The sequence below is a fragment of the Oryza glaberrima genome, chromosome 10 (genome assembly GCF_000147395.1).
Source record: "Oryza glaberrima chromosome 10, OglaRS2, whole genome shotgun sequence".
In the NCBI taxonomy this organism is placed as follows: Eukaryota; Viridiplantae; Streptophyta; class Magnoliopsida; order Poales; family Poaceae; genus Oryza; species Oryza glaberrima.
This window is the reverse complement of record NC_068335.1, coordinates 10,665,543-10,682,775: the sequence shown is the minus strand read 5'-3', so window position 1 is coordinate 10,682,775 and position 17,233 is coordinate 10,665,543. Positions and strand designations below refer to the sequence as shown.

General features: G+C 42.4%; 1 protein-coding gene and 2 pseudogenes across 1 annotated transcript; 1 reads left to right on the top strand and 2 right to left on the bottom strand.

Annotated features, from left to right (window-relative positions):
- Positions 1-8,009: 8,009 nt before the first annotated feature.
- LOC127785742 (PLAT domain-containing protein 3-like) lies at positions 8,010-8,521 on the bottom strand (annotated as a pseudogene).
- A 4,040-nt stretch (positions 8,522-12,561) lies between these two features.
- LOC127785826 (berberine bridge enzyme-like Cyn d 4) lies at positions 12,562-13,201 on the top strand (annotated as a pseudogene).
- A 2,372-nt stretch (positions 13,202-15,573) lies between these two features.
- On the bottom strand, positions 15,574-16,245 carry LOC127753404 (PLAT domain-containing protein 3-like). The gene has a single exon (XM_052278894.1). The coding sequence runs from the start codon at positions 16,196-16,198 to the stop codon at positions 15,704-15,706; it is 495 nt and encodes a 164-aa protein (XP_052134854.1). The 5' UTR covers positions 16,199-16,245; the 3' UTR covers positions 15,574-15,703.
- Between the last annotated feature and the right edge of the window lie 988 nt (positions 16,246-17,233).

Genomic DNA, 17,233 nt, shown 5'->3' with positions numbered 1-17,233 from the left:
TTAATTAGGATATTTTATGTAATTTCCTTAGAGATATGTTTGAGCAAAAGTCTGACGCAAAGACTTATGGTATCTCAGAGTTTGTTAGAGATAAGTGTCATGTCCGGCAAGGACATATTTTGTAATCTCGGGTATAAATAGAACCTGAACCCATGTAATCAATTAACAACAGTTCAATACAATCTCGGCGCATCGCCACCCATTTTACTTTTGTTCTATTTCGATGAGTTCTTACTTTCGGGTTGAGCTGCATCGTTTTGATATTCAACTATAGGTAAAACTTGTTATGGCGGCTTGCGTTGTCGGGATTAGTGCTTCCATCTTTATGACACTCTAATCCTGATTATGTAATCTGTCAAGTTATCATATACACTTTGCAATCTGTGTTAGTTGCGCTATATAGCTTGCCATCGGCTGGTTCTTATTGTTCGGAAGCAATTGATAGAGTTATGTTTTACTATTAATCTAGATTATATCGTGTATCTACCATCTTTTGTAGGTTTTCATCATCTTGCCTAGATCTCATACTTGTCTTTATGCTTAATGATGTATCGGTTAGGTTTGATCTATTAAGTAATATCTATAATTATGATATCTGGCTTGTTTTATGATTATCAAGAGAGATAGTATCGGGGTTTCAGCCGATCTTACCTGATTTAGCTATTTTATATCTTATATGCTTAATTGATATGCTAAATCTGCCCTTTATTAAAATCCTATTGCAATAAAGTATATTAGGCTGTTTGATATATTCTATTTGTTCTAGTATCTTAATGTAGAGTGGAATCGGAGTACTAGCCGATACATGCTAGATCTATCTAATCGGGTATGCTCTAAGCGTTTATAATCTTTGTGTTAATGTATACTTCGATCTAAGTGATTTATACTGTCTTGGCATGGCGACCGATCTATCCTAATCACTTGGTCTAAATATACATCGACAGAAGGATTATATAGCGTTAATATCTACAGCCGATTGAGTAGATTTAGTCTTATCTTACTTATTTATAACTGCCGATCGATTCACATATGACATCGGCTCGAAAATAAATGATATGTCATCGGTGACTAGCCGATCGGCTATCGTTTATGGATTTAACCGAGGTTTTTCTCGTCTTTGTTTCTTGTTGATTGCAGGGTCAAATCAACTGGCACGCTCACGAACCTAAAAGCAAGATTTTGGACCTGCACTGAAGTTAAGCAGATCTTCTAGGCCAGTATGTGTTTTTCGCATTAACACATCTGTAATGGCTTAGGTATCCGTTACAACCCAATAGATACAGATGTGGCATATCATCTATAACTACTAGGCGACCGTTACAGATGACACACATTTGTAACGGCTCAAGAATATCAGCCGTTACAGATGACAAAAATTATCAGAAATACATTTTGTTTATTTCTCATACAATATATACCCCTGCACAGAAAAAACACCCATATATGCCCACATTTATACCCCCAATTACCCCCAATATCTCACATTTCATCAAAATTACATCAAATTTTCATTTCACACAATTCAGAGCTAGAGAAAGCTCCATTTCTACTCATGACGTTAAAAATGATGAACTCTGCCAACTGTTCCCTAAGGGGGTCGAGTTAGATACCCTCCATATTCCATGAGCGCTCCTGTAATCAAAAGTTGAGTCATATTAGTATATGTCTATAGTAATCATATATTTAGAGTGATTATGGTCGTTAATTATTTTTCCCCACCAACCTCAAGATCAGAATTCACCACCTGTAATGTCAATGTCAACATGTTCATGTGGTGGAAGACATAGAAAGCACAAGTATTCCCTGTTTCGGGCTGTTGTGGGCATTTAAATTTCTCAATGAGCCCAAGGGAGTCACGACCAGTTTTGTGCTTGCCTCCTTGACGAACGTAGCTATTGCATGACTCTTGCATCAAATTACTAGGAGGATGGTAAGTGTGATTGCCTCTATGGAAGGAATCAAGCTAAATGAGCTTATTCCATTTTGGTATCAAGAGCACAAGAATCCAATGGAACCTACAACAAATTGATGTGATTAAATTATTTGGGCTTCCAAATTATTCAAAGAATCATAGTTTCTATTTTCACTTACCCTTGGTTGTATGGAAACATGATATACTCCTTGTGTTGGTGAAAGAGCATGTACCTTAATACATAGTCATGGATTTCACTAAACTTGGCCTCAATATTATTTAGGCAAACCATTTCTAGGTCGAGAAAACCAACCGGATGGTTGCTCTTCCTTGCTCGTAGCCATATACCCCTGAAAATGTCAAATTTGTTAACAAGAAATGATATTTGCAAGTTTAATTAATAGGTTTGAAAGGAATACATACTTACAATTCGAACACTTTAACAAGGCATGTGTCAAGCGCGCCAAGATGGTACAAGTCATACAAGTCATTGAACCCCACAATCAAAGGGCGGGGATATGATTGGAATGGTTCAATCCCATGTTGACCGATGATCGATATTTCCCTTTTGACTTAACTACTAGAATTCAATGGGTTCCCTAGAGTTTTAAAATCTTCCCTAGAGCTTTTGAAACAATCCTAGGGAGCAAAATATCCCTAGAGTGAATTTTGCAAACCCAAGGGAACGAACTGAAGACTGCACTCCTAGGGAACCTCTCGTGCAAAAGGACACACAGTTGTGCCATGTCAGCACAAAAGGGAATAGATTATTCCCAAAGTTTTTTCAGAGATTTTTTTTACTCGCGCCAAGCAAAGCGCGCCCTGACAATACAAATTTTCTACAAATTTATTATTTTCCTTCCCACCTTATCTACTCCTGTGACTCAAGGCAGACCACATCTTGTTCTATCTTCTTCTTCATCCAAGAAGTTAGCCGGTCGGCACCGGCCTCCAACGGCTGCCATTTCTTCGCCGGCAGTCCAAGCTCGAGCTCCAGCGACTGGCTGCAGCAAGCAAGCACCTGACAGCTGCTGCTCCTGACGCGGTAGTTCGGAGTCGTTGCTCCCACCGCACTTCCATCTTCTCCATTCATGCACTGTTCAGATCCAAGTTTCTTGTGTCCTGATTTCTTCTACTGTCTTTTCTTGGTAGCCTGCAGCCAAAGAGCGAGCTCCGGCAACCGGCGGGCACCACACGGTTGCTGCTCCTCCACCTCCACCGTGATGCAGGCCAACGCATGGAAGTACAGATCCAAGTGAGTGCTGTTAAAATTTAGCTTATACTTTTCGTATGTGTCCCTTTGCAGATCATCTAGATTTTGAGCTATTGAGGATGATATTTGGGACTAGTTTGGAAGAGGCATGGATTGCAAACGTTGAAGAACAACAAGATTAATTCAGCTCAGATCTAGCCGTTCTCAAGCTTCTACTGTACTAGCTACAGCAGCAAGCTAGAGTGCAGTGGTTACATTCGTCCCCAAGAACTTGTATTCTTTTTTTTTTATCATTATTTGGTTCTGCGATGTTGTCGACGATACATCAGCACATCCTGAAGTTTGTCATGTGTTTATAAGAGGAATAGTTATCCAAATTTTTAGATCTATTGTTGTACTACAAAAAAGTACTATGTAAAATGGAGAATCAGTTTGTATGAATTGAGTGTTTCCTGTTAATAATAGAATGGTATTATTTTCTACAATTGATTGTTTTTTTCTTTCAAATTGAGGCAAAAGCAGGCAGTGAAAAAGCAAAAAATTAAAAATTAAAAAAAAGGTAAATTTTGATAAATGCCAGTATTTTCCCCAAATATGGGTGAGAACAAAAGAAAAGCTAATTTCCACGTCAGATGAAGTTGCCACCTATACATTTGTCCCTGTGGTTTGAAACTCTAGGGAACCAAATTTTTCCCTAGGTTTTCACAGAAAAACTCTAGGGAACTGAGGCTTTCTCGTAGAAGTGATCCCTAGAGCAGGCTCCCTATGGTTTACCCTAGGGAAGCGTTTTCCCTAGAGTATTTTGGATGCTCCCTAGGGTTTTTGGCTCTAGGGACCTTGGTGAATTCTAGTAGTGAGCTTGGTCACGGTTCGAGACATCAATGTAATGCTCATGGAGCTTCTGGCAAGCATGCCCCATCATCTTCAATACATGATTGGTGACTAACGGAGAACCATTCACAAAGTTCATCGATAACTGTTTATCCGTTTTCTTTACCAAGTTTGTGACTTTAGCCTTTCCCTTTGAAGCTCTCTTTGAAACCTTTTGCGGCAGAGCTATTATAGCCTTTGCAATCTTTGAAGGATGTCATGGTGGGATTGGAACTTATTTGTCCAAGTCAATGCCCAAATCCCATGACAGGTCATCCCGAGCAGCAATTGGAGGACAACTTGGTAGAGCAGGTACTTTAGGTGCCTTATCTGATGGATGAGGAACTATCTCAATGATGATATGTTTTTTGGGCCACTGGACAAAGGATCCTCTTGCTTCCCCTAAAGTTGTTAAATATTTAGTTGTGGATCTAAAGAGTAGTCGGCCCAATGATATCTAACACATGGTCCACCGACACTCTCGCATACCCATCATGTACTTGAGCATGGTGAATTGTTTCTGTATTCAGCGGAGGGTATGCCTTCCCCTTGGCTGCCTCCATAGCAAATGATGGAATCACTTCAACTTTAAGAATGCATGGTGTTGCCTGCTCGAGCATGTCGACTGCATATGGGCCATCTTTTACCACGGGCTCCAATCCTACAGTCGCATATGGGCCATCTTTCATGTGTTGTAGTATTATGAAATGGGCCTGTGCGTAGGAGTACTTATGGTCTGATTTGATTCGTTTCTTTCCAACAGTGCCGACACCTGCGAGTCTTCCCTCGTGACGAGACCTAGGTACTCCTAACCTATTGGTTGAGAATAAGACATGTAGTCAACATAGAACTATAGAACTCTATAACCTCTTAAGTTGTGTATCCTTCGATGATGCTACCCTCTAAAAGAGCTCTGTTTCTAACATATGACTTGAGAATTCCTATGTACCTCTCGAATGGGTACATATTTCATAGAAATGCAGGACCAAATTCTTTCGTCCGCTTCACGAGATGTGCAACTAGATTGGTCACCATGTCAAAAAACGAAGGGGGGAAATACATCTCTAGGTGACATAATGTCTTAATCACGCCAGCTTGAAGGGAATCAAGTGATGCCGGATCAATTACCTTCTGAGGGATGGCATTGAAGAAAAAACACAAAGGCATTATGGTCTCACGGACATCTTTGGGCAAGATATTCCTGATAGAATCTGGTAGAAGTTGTGTCATAAGAATGTGGCAATCGTGTGATTTCATACCTTTCAATTTCAAATCATCCATCAACACCCAATTACGGCCACACGATGAGTAATCAGAAGGGGTTTTAATTAACTCCATGTAAAATTTGGCACAATTCAGTTTTCTACTGTTTTGACAATGTGTAGGCTGCTGGAGGAAGGAAAATTCTTCCAGTATCTGTCTTAGTTGGGCAAAGTTCAGTCCGAATTCGCATGTCCTTGAGATCTTGCCTACAATTTAACCCATCGTTTGTTTTCCCCAGAATATTCAGTAACATTCCCATAATATTGTCGCACACATTTTTCTCAACATGCATGACATCAATATAATGTCGAACATCAAGATGTTCCCATTATGGTAACTCCCCCATGCACTTAGTTTTCTTACCAACTCTAAAATTTTTCTTACCAAATACATTACTGACGTCCTTTACCATGTCATGTACCTGCCTTCCAGTGAAATGTCTAGGTTTGACGCCTATTTCTCTTTGACCGTTAAATGCCTCCATCATATTCCTATAAGGATGGTACTGAGGAAGAAAACGACGGTGGCCCATATATACCGTCTTGCGTGAACTTTTCAACCATAAACTGTGAGTGTCTTCCAAGCACTCCGAGCATGCATCTGCTCCTCTGTTACTTTGACCTGAAAGGTTACCAAGTGTTGGCTGGTCATTCATAGTGCAAAAAAGTAGAACATATAGTTTAAAGTTCTCCCGCTTGTAAGCATCTGAGGTATGCATCCCCTCATTCCACAATGAAAAAAATCATCCATTAGAAGCCGTAGGTACACATCAATATCATTCCCAGGTTGTTTCAGACCAGATATCAACATTACTAGCATGATGTATTTTTTTCTTCATGCATAACCAGGGGAAAATTAAAGTTACAGAGAATTACTAGCCAAGTGCTATGTTTACTGCTCATGTCACTAAACGGGTTGATGCCATACGTGCTCAGCCCAAATCTAATGCTTCTTGGATCCTTTGTAAATTCAGAAAATATCCGATCGATATTTCTCTATTGTACAACATCTGCAGGATGTCTTACCATACCATCATCAGTGCGGTCCTCTTTGTGCCACCTAAAAAGCTTATCCTCTCTTGGATTAGCAAACAACCGCTTCAAACGAGCTTTTATAGGCAAATAGTATACAGCCTTTGCCGTATCACCTTTCTTTGACTTCTAGTCTTTTGTGCTACTATTTTCTCTCTTTTATCGAGATGCCTTGCATGAAGGACATGCTTCTAAATTGACATTTTTCTTGTAATACAATATGTAATCGTTTGGACAAGCGTGAATTCTTTGCACCTCCAACCCTAGTGGACATAGTACCTTCTTTGCGTCATAAGTTGACTTTGCTAGCATGTTCCCCTCTGGAAGCATGTCACTTAGCATGTCAAGTAGCTTAGTAAAACTTGTATCTGTCCATTCATTACTTGTCTTGAGCTTCATAAGTTCCAGCACAGCTGATAATCTTGTGTACTTCGGTTTACAATATGTACAGAGAAGTCTCCTGATCTGTAACCAACCGGGTAAATCTTTCATAATCTTTTCCTTTGTAACTAGAGTCCTCTGCATCACGTAACATTTCTTCGAGGCAATTATCAACATCAAAACTTTCAACTCCTGTAGGAGAAGAGGAAACAAATATGTTGCCATGATCATGATTTTGGTGAACATCCTCCTCATCAGATGCATTGCTAGCTTCACCTCTATCACCATCAACAATTGCTTTCTAACCGTGCTTTGTCCAACATGAATACTTCTTCATAAAACCTCTTCTTATCAAATGGGCCTGTACTTCCTTTTTATCTTCAAACAAATCTCTCATTCCTACAGTTAACACATGGATAAGGCCTATATATACTCGTTTCCGCTAATTGCTCTTTCCATCTCTCCGACATGAAAAAATTCAGATACACATCATATAATCTTCATTTGCGTGACTCCCATACATCCAATTACGGTCCATCTGTCAAATTTTCTTTTAAAAAAACAACTGTATATTAGAAATATGTACAAGAATTGGGGCACTGTGATTTATTTTATGATGAAAATGAAAAAAAATCACCATAAATTAGAGAAAAATTTGCCTCCCCTCCTACTCTCCTAGCAACAAAAATGGGTAGGATCGGAGTTACTGTTCATCCGGACAAGTTGGCCTTTTATATTCACAAGTGGAAGCTATCTATAATGGCTCAAAGTGAGACGTTAGAGACAAGGGTACACATCTGTAGTGGCTCTCTATGACGAGCCGTTATAGATGACCCCTCATCTGTAACAGTTCTTAATCTACAACCATTATAGATGTTAGGGATCTCATCTGTAACGGCTATAGATTAAGAATCATTACAGATGAGGAGTCATATGTAAAGGCTAAAGATTGGGATGCCCATCTGTAATGGTCGCCTATGCGGCCCGTTACATATGATTGAGTTTGTAACGGTTCTCCATGGCCTGTTACAGATTTTTTTTTTTTTGAACTAGGGCCTGGAAGCCCCCCTTTCCATTAATGGAACGGCATTAAAGATCTTTGATTATAGAATGGCCTGTTACAGATGACCCGTCATGGATATAAGAATCTGACCTTTGTTAACGAAAGATGGCACAAACTGCAATTCACGATCACGTTACATTGGCAAAGCAAACACTGTGCCCCACATAGTACAGGGATTAGACCAGGAACTTATTTATTTTAAGTTACTATATAGCATGCTGATGCACGCAGAGACAACACTGATAGATGGAGCTAGCTAGGCAGCTACCTCGATGATCATGGCGCCACCGCGCCAATGCCGTAGCCCTTCCACTCGGCGGTGAGCATGTGCGGTGGCTCGTCGATGGCCAACCACTGATCCACCGCCCACCGGTGGGTCATCGACGGGAGGCTCCCCTGCCCGAGCTGCGTCACCATTACGTAGCTCACGTACCAGCCGGGCATGTTCCCAGACCCGTCGGAGGTGATCACCATGTTGCAGGGCTCCGACGGCATGCAGTCGCCGGTGCCCCTGAACCGGTCGAGGTTCCCCTTTTCGAAGTAGTCGTGGCTGGCGGCCATCTGGCCCCAGGACTCTAAGTTGGTGATCGTCAGCGTCGGCCCGCTGGCAGCGCGTACCTGCAGTGAGACGCGGGCGTCGGTGCCGGCGTACCACCGGCCGTCGGTCTTGACAAGGATCTCGAATGTGCACTGCACGAAGGCGGTGGTAGTTGCGCGAAGGCGGTGGTAGTCGCCGCGAGGAAGAAGAAGAAGGCAAAGGCGACGGAAAGCTTCATAGTAAGCTTCATCTTGTTGGATGTGTGCAGTGTGGTGGTGTATGAGTGGAGGAGTGGAGTGATTTGCGGTGGTTATTGCATGCTCCCGATGGCACCATTTTATAGCAGGCAGAGAGGAAGGCCAATGTGGCACTTGCCATTTTCTAATTGATAATACCGTGACCTGTGGGGATGTATATGCTATGAGCTGTGACTGGGTGTCTATTCTGTGGGGAATATATGATGAAAAATGCTCACTGCATGCCATTCGCCCAATCTTGTCAAAAAGGAAAAATCAGACATACCGGCCGGCCTCAGCTAACTAACACACCCACTAATTTGTACTCATCTCCCCTCTCTCTCCGTTCGATCTCTCCCTCTCTTCTCTCTTCATGGTAGTATAGGAGCATAAGCTAGCTAAGAGAAGCTTCTCGATCTTAACACACTTTAAATGATTTTTTCGGTCTAAATGATTTATCTGATATATAATTAAGCAGGTTGTATCATTGTATTCATTGTAATTAAGCTTTCAAAAGATCTCTAGGGATTCTAACTAATATTCGACTATATTACATATTCTAAGTTTTTTTCTTTTTGCAAATGATTTTTTTCTTATAATGTTACAAACGGTATTATTTGGGTGTTTTTCGAATGCTTCATTAGTTTCTTATTAATGTTGGACATGCTATCTTTTTTGTTTTAACATGCATTTATGAACTTTTCATATTTTAGGTAGGATATAAAAATATTTCAGTTTTAGGTATAATTATTTATATTTTTATTATAAATATAATCATGTAATTTTTTATTTAAAGATTCAATCTTCATGAATACAGTGGTTTCATCGAATCGTAGATCAAATAAGTAATTTAGGAGAAGAAATTGTTCAAAGTTTGCTTTGCGGATGTCTGCTCCATGCATGCAGAGGCAGAGGCAGTGGTATTGTTTTGTTCAAAGTTTGTTTGCGATCGAAATTTGTTTTTGGCTGCTGCGCGCTGTATGGATGCACAGGTAGTGCCCTGGTTTGTGGCATTTCATCGGCGCAACATGTTTCGTCTGGAATATATTCGTTCGCAGTTCTGCACGCATTGATCCAAAATAGAAGACTCTCGGAAAATATGACCATTGCATTTCCACTGGGTTGGCTGGAGATCTTATTCAATTTCCTAGTTTACATGTGTACATTGCTTTTGATCATGCCCACGCGCTATCTAGTTATTGACCCATGCACCTGCATAGGCAAGTGGTCTATATTTGTTGTAGTTCTACAAAATATGTTGATATTATTAAATCTATGGATGTTTTTGAAAACATACACAATTTTATTTAATGATCCATTATTTTTTATTTATATATAGTATTCCCTTCCAAAACATCATTCTACGTTGCCCCCATAAAAATATTTAGTTATCTTTATTCTTCATTTTCACAACTCCAAAATAATTGTCTGTGACTCACTATATATATTGTCATGCAGTTGATAATTTTTTAGTGCTTCGGGGCAAACAAAATGTTTCAACAAAACATTAATTAATAATGCGTGAATTTATTTGTTAGTTTTATGCCCTAACTTCCATGTATATTATACACACACACACATATACACCTGCCTGTCTACTGGTAAAGTTAAACCTTTGGATAGAATAATACCTCAAGATGCTTTACATAGTTCTTTTTTTTCCTTGAGAAACAGATTTGCAGTTTTGCTGGTTCATGTAGATGCTAGTAATAAGTTGGATTACATCATTTAACTATTTAATTAGAGAGAGCTATAGAAAGCATTAATATTGTCTTATGCTATCTAGATTGAAACAAAATTATCTTAATTCATCTAAGCCATTCCAGATTGAATTTCTTTTTAAGAGCAATATTATAAAAGAGCTGTATTTATTGTAGTTTAACTAGCTTCTAGTCTTGTTTGTAGAACTTTTGACAGCTACAACTTATGGCTACTCTAGAATCTCTATAGCTATTCTAAATAGTTTAGATTCTCACCCGTACATATTCTTAGAGTTTGTTTTGGCGAGCTTTAGATTACGAGAAGAAGTAATCTAGAGAAGCTGACAAACCAGCTTTTGGCTTCTCATTCATTATTTTGTGGATTCTACAACAACAGCTTCTCAGAACCAAGACAAAAGTTGGATGGTTGAGCACCGCACGCCCCACACCACATCTCCACCCGCGCCACACTCGTGGAGAGCGCGGGATTCGGTTTTCGAATCCCAGTCCCCCCGTCTCTCTCTCCTCTCCCATGTCGGAGAGAAATCCGGCCACCTCCCGGCCACGTCCGCCCCTCCCAAGCCCCTATAAATCTACCCCGCATTCTCCTCCACCTTTTTCCTTCTTTCGCCGTCCTCTCCCACGCTCCCTACCGCCACCGCACCGCTCTCCCCTACCGCCGCCTCCGGCCGCCACTAGTGCCACTGCTGCGTCGCACCATCGCCGCCGTTGGCCTCGCGAGGTTGAGGGTTGCCTTGTCCACCCCTTCCCGAAGGCCGGAACCTGCCGTAGCCATCTTCCCCACGCGCCGTTGAGCTCCGTGTTGACGGTCCTTAAATCATAAATATCTGACCGTTAATGCTTGCATATAATGAAATAAAATATGGTATCCAACTTAGTGATAGGGATTATTACTAATCATTTCCACTAGTGTTGGTGAAATATGTGTATGCAGGTATTTTAAGGATAAAATACACCCGTCATGCGAGGAAACACACTTTCGGCCAATCAGGCGCAAGTACACGGATTGAAGGGCCCACAAGTCAGGTGACACCGCCATGGAATGGGTCATAATCGCCATCAGGGCCCACCGGTCAGCCTCCTGGCCAAAGGAGAGGGCAGGAGGTGGGGCCCAGGGTTCATCCGAACCACCACCGGCGCCTCTGATCTTGGCCTTCCACGTGTGCGTTCTTGATGACTTCTCAATGACGGTTGGAGGGCAGTTTGGACATTTCCCATAGCCATAACCGTCATATGGAGCCTAAATGGAGGTCTCCATCCACACTTCAACACACACAACTTTGAGCTGAATTACAAGAGGCTCTATTGTATCTTTTGTACATTAAAAAATAAGTAGAGAGTGAGGGGAAACTCTGGAGTAGTGCCCGGAAGGTTGGCCTCTCTCCGACTTCTACCTCGATGAGTGTAGTTTTCTAGGAGGAATTCTAGAGGAGTACCGGATCTGTCGGTACACTCTACTCTGGGTTCGCAGAAACTTGTTCTATAAAATAAGCATTCGGAATCCTTTTTTTTCCGTAAAACAGCAGGGGAGGCTTCTACTGCGCATATTAAATAATATAATATAGAATATTTATAGGTTACAAGGATTTACAAAAGGCAAATTAATTAAAAATGTCTAGCCATGATTGCCAGCTAGGTTTGTCCATCTCTTTTGCTCTGTCCATATGCAGGTTAAACTCCCTCAGAAAATGAGTCTTCCATTTATCAAAACTGAGAGCAACATTGTTAAAAATGAGGTCATTCCTTCTGTACCAGATGTGCCAGCAGCTGATTACCAAAACTTCAAAGAAGAAAGTGTGCTGAAAAGAGATCTGAGCTAAAGTGATCATGTTCATAAATTCCAAGGCCAAATTCCAGTGAATACCAATGTGTTGCCAGCATTGTTGAGCAAATGGACGGGAGAAAAACAAATGTGCCATGCTTTCTGTGGTCATGGAGTTGCACATCAAACAGTTTGTGCCACCTTGTATGTTGAATTGCTTTTTATGTAACATTTCCTATGTGTTGAGTCGATTCATTAGCATGAGCCAAAGAAAAACTTTAAGCTTCATTGTGCATTTGCTTTTCCAGAGTATTGATAGAGGCCTGGCAACTTGAAGATGTTCAAAAAACAATGAGTAAACTTTCTTGGGTTGGTATTGATCTGAGTTCCATAAATACTAGTTAGGTGCCCATGCGTTGCAATGGGAAATATTTATATAAATTCATATATACTCTATCACTTGTCTCACTCTCGCCCCCTCTCTCTCGGGCCGACGGCGCAGGTCGAGCGGCGGCGGCGGCGGCGGGTGGTCGATGTCCGTGGCCAGACAGCGTGGGTCGGCTCCAGCACAATGCTCAGCGAGGTGTACTACGCCATCGCCAACAAGACCTCCCGCCTCAGGTTTCCCAGAAGTGTCGGCCTGACGTTCGGCATCGGCGGGTACCTCAACAGCGGCGGCTTCGACCTGATGCTGCGGAAGCACACGGCCTCGCCTCTGACCACGTCCTCGACGCCACCATGGTGGACGCCAAGGGGAGGCTCCTCGACAGGGCCGCCATGGAGGAGGACCTCTTCTGGGACATCCGAGGCGGAGGCGGCAGAAACTTCGGGATCGTCTTGTCCTGGAAGCTCCGGCTTGTCTCCATTCTGGCCACCGTCACGGTGTTCACCGTCCACCGCTCAAGAAACCAGTCCGCCACCAACCTCCTCATCAAGTGGCAGCGCGCGGCGCCCTCCCTTCCCAGCAACGCCTTCCTTCGCGTCGTCATGCCCCTATACCTCGGCACACGTGCCGGCCTCGTCGCCGCCATGGCCGACACCTTCCTGGAGCTCAACGTGACGGCGAGCGACTGCACCGAGATGACGTGGATCCAGTCCGTGCTCTACTTCGCGTTCTACAGCACGGGAAGCCATCGGAGATGCTCCTGGACAGGGGCAACGGCATCGGAGATCCATCGGGGTCGTGGATGCGACTGGCGAGGTCGCCGTAGTGGTCGACCGGGCCGTTGTCAATGAAAAAGTCGACGCCGTCGCCGCCGCCGCCTCGCTTCCTCCGCAGCCACGCTCTTCCGCTGTCGCCTCGCCTCCTCTATCGTGCTTGCGGAGCCGACCTCGCTGCCGTAGCCTCGCCTCATCCCGAGCTCCGCCTCCAGCCTCCTCCACCACCAGCCACCACCCTCATCCCGAGCGCCATCCCGACCAGTGGCGGAGGCAGAGTTCGCCGCCGCCGCCTCTGCTTCCCATGTGGTCGCTGCATCTGTGTCCCTTGCCGCGGCTGCTCCCTCCCGGACCGCAGCGCCGAACGCCTTCCTGCCGCCGCACCGTGCATGCCGTCTTGAGTGCCGACGTCCGCACCGCCGTCCTCGCCGACCGCCCGTCCCTACGCCATCCTCGCCGACCGCCCACGCCCACCGCCCGTCCTTGCCGTGCGCGCTGCAAGAGAGAGAGGAAGAGCGAGAGAAGAGAGAGAGGAAGAGGGGAAGAAGAGTATGATAGGTGGGTCCCATATTTTTTTATTAAATAAATGCTGAATAGGTACTAAGTAAATAGACTTTTCTATAAACTTAATTAATAGGCTATTTGTTCAACGAGCTTTATCGAAAGCTTTGGTCTTTTTAGTTGTTGAATAACGTACATATATTATTGAGATGTTGCTTGCATTTGGTATTGGTGGAAATTCCTGGGAACCCGAAAACAGGACAAGATCGAGTGGGGTGACTAAGGAAACCATATAAATTTTAGTAGTGAATTTTTAAAAGATGAGAGCAACATAATCATTAGTTGGTAATCCTAATGGCGGGTGATCGCTCCCTCCCCTCCCCAGCGATCACCCGCCCCTCCTCCTGTACACATTACCTCCTTTCCCCCTTTCTCCTTCCCTTCTTCTCTTTCTACTATACCATAAATATAAATATTTGAATTCAAATTTAAATTTGAAAACGGATATGTAAACTTTTTACTTATAAACTTTGGGTCTATAAAATAATATTTGAATTTGAATTCAAATTTAAATTTGAAACAGGTATGTAAACTTTTGACATATAAACTTTGGGTCTATAAACTAATATTTGAATTTAAATTCAAATTTGAAACGTGTATGTAAACTTTTTATTTATAAACTTTGGGTCTATAAACTATTATTTGAATTCAAATTCAAATTTGAAACGGGTATATAAACTTTAGGTCTATAAACATGTATAGAAATACTATATATAAAAAATATTTGAATTCAAATTCAAATTTGAATCGGATATATAAATTTTTGACTTATAAACTTTAAGTCTATAAACTTTAGGTCTATAAACTTTAGATGTATACAAATACTATATATAAAAAATATTTGAATTCAAATTCAAATTTGAATCGGATATATAAACTTTTGACTTATAAACTTTTGGTCTCTAAACTTTAAATGTGTAAACTTGAGGTGTATAAACTTTAGGTGCATAAACTTACTAAAATAGGAAAGTAATGCGGTGCCAAAAATGAAAACCAGGTGGAGCGAGGGAGGGGGTAGCGAACCCCCCACCGCCAGGCGAGCGGTCGCCTATTAGCCTTTCCGTCATTAGTTAGGGGACATTTTGGAGAATAGCTGGTGCCCGGTATCGTTACTCTTATCCCTTCTCCAGTAGCTATTCTTCAGGTAGAATAATAACAATAGACCAAAATATCTCTAATTAATAGATAAGTTATATTGGTGAATAGATAGGTAAGGGTAGTGAATAATTAAAATTTCTCGATTTTCGCATCAATGGTAGGTAAGAAGTTAGAAATTGGTTTTTTTTGACAAATTTAAACTCTAGAAGTTGATTTATTTTAAAACGAAGGAAATACAACTCTACACTCCACGGTAGCGCACTTTGGATATACAATAAAAATAAAAGATAATTGGGTATATTTTTTTAAATAGGATGAATAGATCCGATATGAGTCTTGGTGTAGGATGGGGTCTGCTATTGTCAATTGTGATAGGGGCTTGAGGAGGAAGAAGAGGGGATCTCTGGAAAAAAAAAAGAATAAATTGGATCTCCTTATTTATAGGGAACAGGTCGTGTGACGGGTTTTTTTATCCATGGGTGTTACTTCTGTATCTTCTGAAAGGGTCGGGTACAATATTCTAGCACAAAATTTTATAAGTACTATGCTATCCAAACTGAAATAAATGCTTCTTAGCTACCAATTCCAACGCGTAGCACTATTACGCATGGTATCCTCTTGTTTTCGTGAAAGCATCGTACACACTTAAAAATAATATTTCGGCAGCTTGCTGGGAGCAACTCAGTAACTAAACCTTTGTTAACGAAAGATGGCATAAACTGCAATTCACTCTCTGATTGAATTGACTTATTATGATCACGTTACATTGGCAAAGCAGACACTGTGCCCCACACATAGTACAGGGCTTAGACATGGAACTTATTTATTTAAGTTACTAGCATGCTGATGCACGACAACACTGCTCGATGGAGCTATAGGCAGCTACCTCTCGATGATCATGGCGCCGCCGCGCCAATGCCGCAGCCCCTCCGCTCGGCGGTGAGCATGTGCGGCGCCTCGTCAATGGCCAGCCACTGATCCACCGCCCACCGGTGCGTCATCGACGGGAGGCTCCCTTGCCCGAGCTGCGTCACCATCACGTAGCTCACGTACCACCCGGGCTTGTTGCCGGACCCGTCGGAGGTGAGCACCATGTTGCAGGGCTCCGACGGCATGCAGGCGCCGGTGCCCCTGAACCGGTCGAGGTTCCCCTTCTCGAAGTAGTCGTGGCCGGCGGCCATCTGGCCCCACGACTCCAGGTTGGTGATCGTCAGCGTCGGCCCGCTGGCGGCGCGCACCTGCAGCGAGACGCGGGCGTCGGTGCCGGCGTTCCTCCGGCCGTCGGTCTTGACGAGGATCTCGAACGTGCACTGCGCGGAGGCGGTGGTCGCCGCCGCGAGGAAGAAGAGGAAGCAGGGCAGGGCGATGGAAAGCTTCATGGTAAGCTTCATCTTGATGGGTGTGTGTGCAGTGTGGGGGTGTATATATGAGTGGAGGAGTGGAGTGATTTGCTGTGGTATTGCATGCTCCCCCAAGGCACCGTTTTATAGCCGGCAGAGAGCTAGGAAGGCCAATGGCACTTGCCATTTTCTTAATTGATAATGCCGTGACCTGTGGGGATGCAAATACTGTGAGCTGTGACTGGGTGTCTATTCTGTGAGGAATATATGGAAATTAATGCTGACTGTCATGCGCCCAATCTCGTCAAGAAAAAGAAAATCAGACATACCCCCGCTCTCAGCTATCTAACACACCACCCACTAATTTGTACCCATCTCCTCTCTCTCCAATCGAGATTTCCCTCTCTTCTGTCTTCATGGTAGTACAGGAGTGCAAGTAGCTAGCTAAGAGAAGCTCCACTTAACACACTTCAAATGACTTTTTTAGGTCTAAATGATGTAACTGATATATAATCAAGCTGGTTGTATCATTGTATTCATGGTAATTAAGCTTTTTCGAAAGATCTCTCGTGATTCTAACTGAAATTCGACTATATTGTATATTCTTTTTTTTTCTTTTTGCAAATGAAGTTTTTCTTATAATGTGCCCACGCACAGTATTATTTGGATATTTTTCCGATGTTTCGTTACTTAGTTTATTGTTAAATGTTGCACGGGCTATCTTTTATGTTTTAACATATATTTATGATGTTTCAACAATTATAACTAGATATTTTATGTATCATAAATATTTCAATTTTGGATATAATCATTTTTTTTGTTATAAATATAATCATGTAATATTTTAATTTAAAGATTCAATTTCAATGAATGTCGGATCGTAAATCAGATAAGTAATTTAGGAGAAAGCAGAAGGAGAGAGGTGCTGCTCCATCCTCCATTCATGCAGAGGCAGTGGTATTGTCTTTTTCAAAGTTTTGCTAAATTTGTTTGGGGAGGAGATAGAAGGAGAGAGGTGCTGATCCATCCTCCATGCGTGCAGAGGCAGTGGTATTGTCTTGTTGAATTGTTTACTAAATTTGTTTT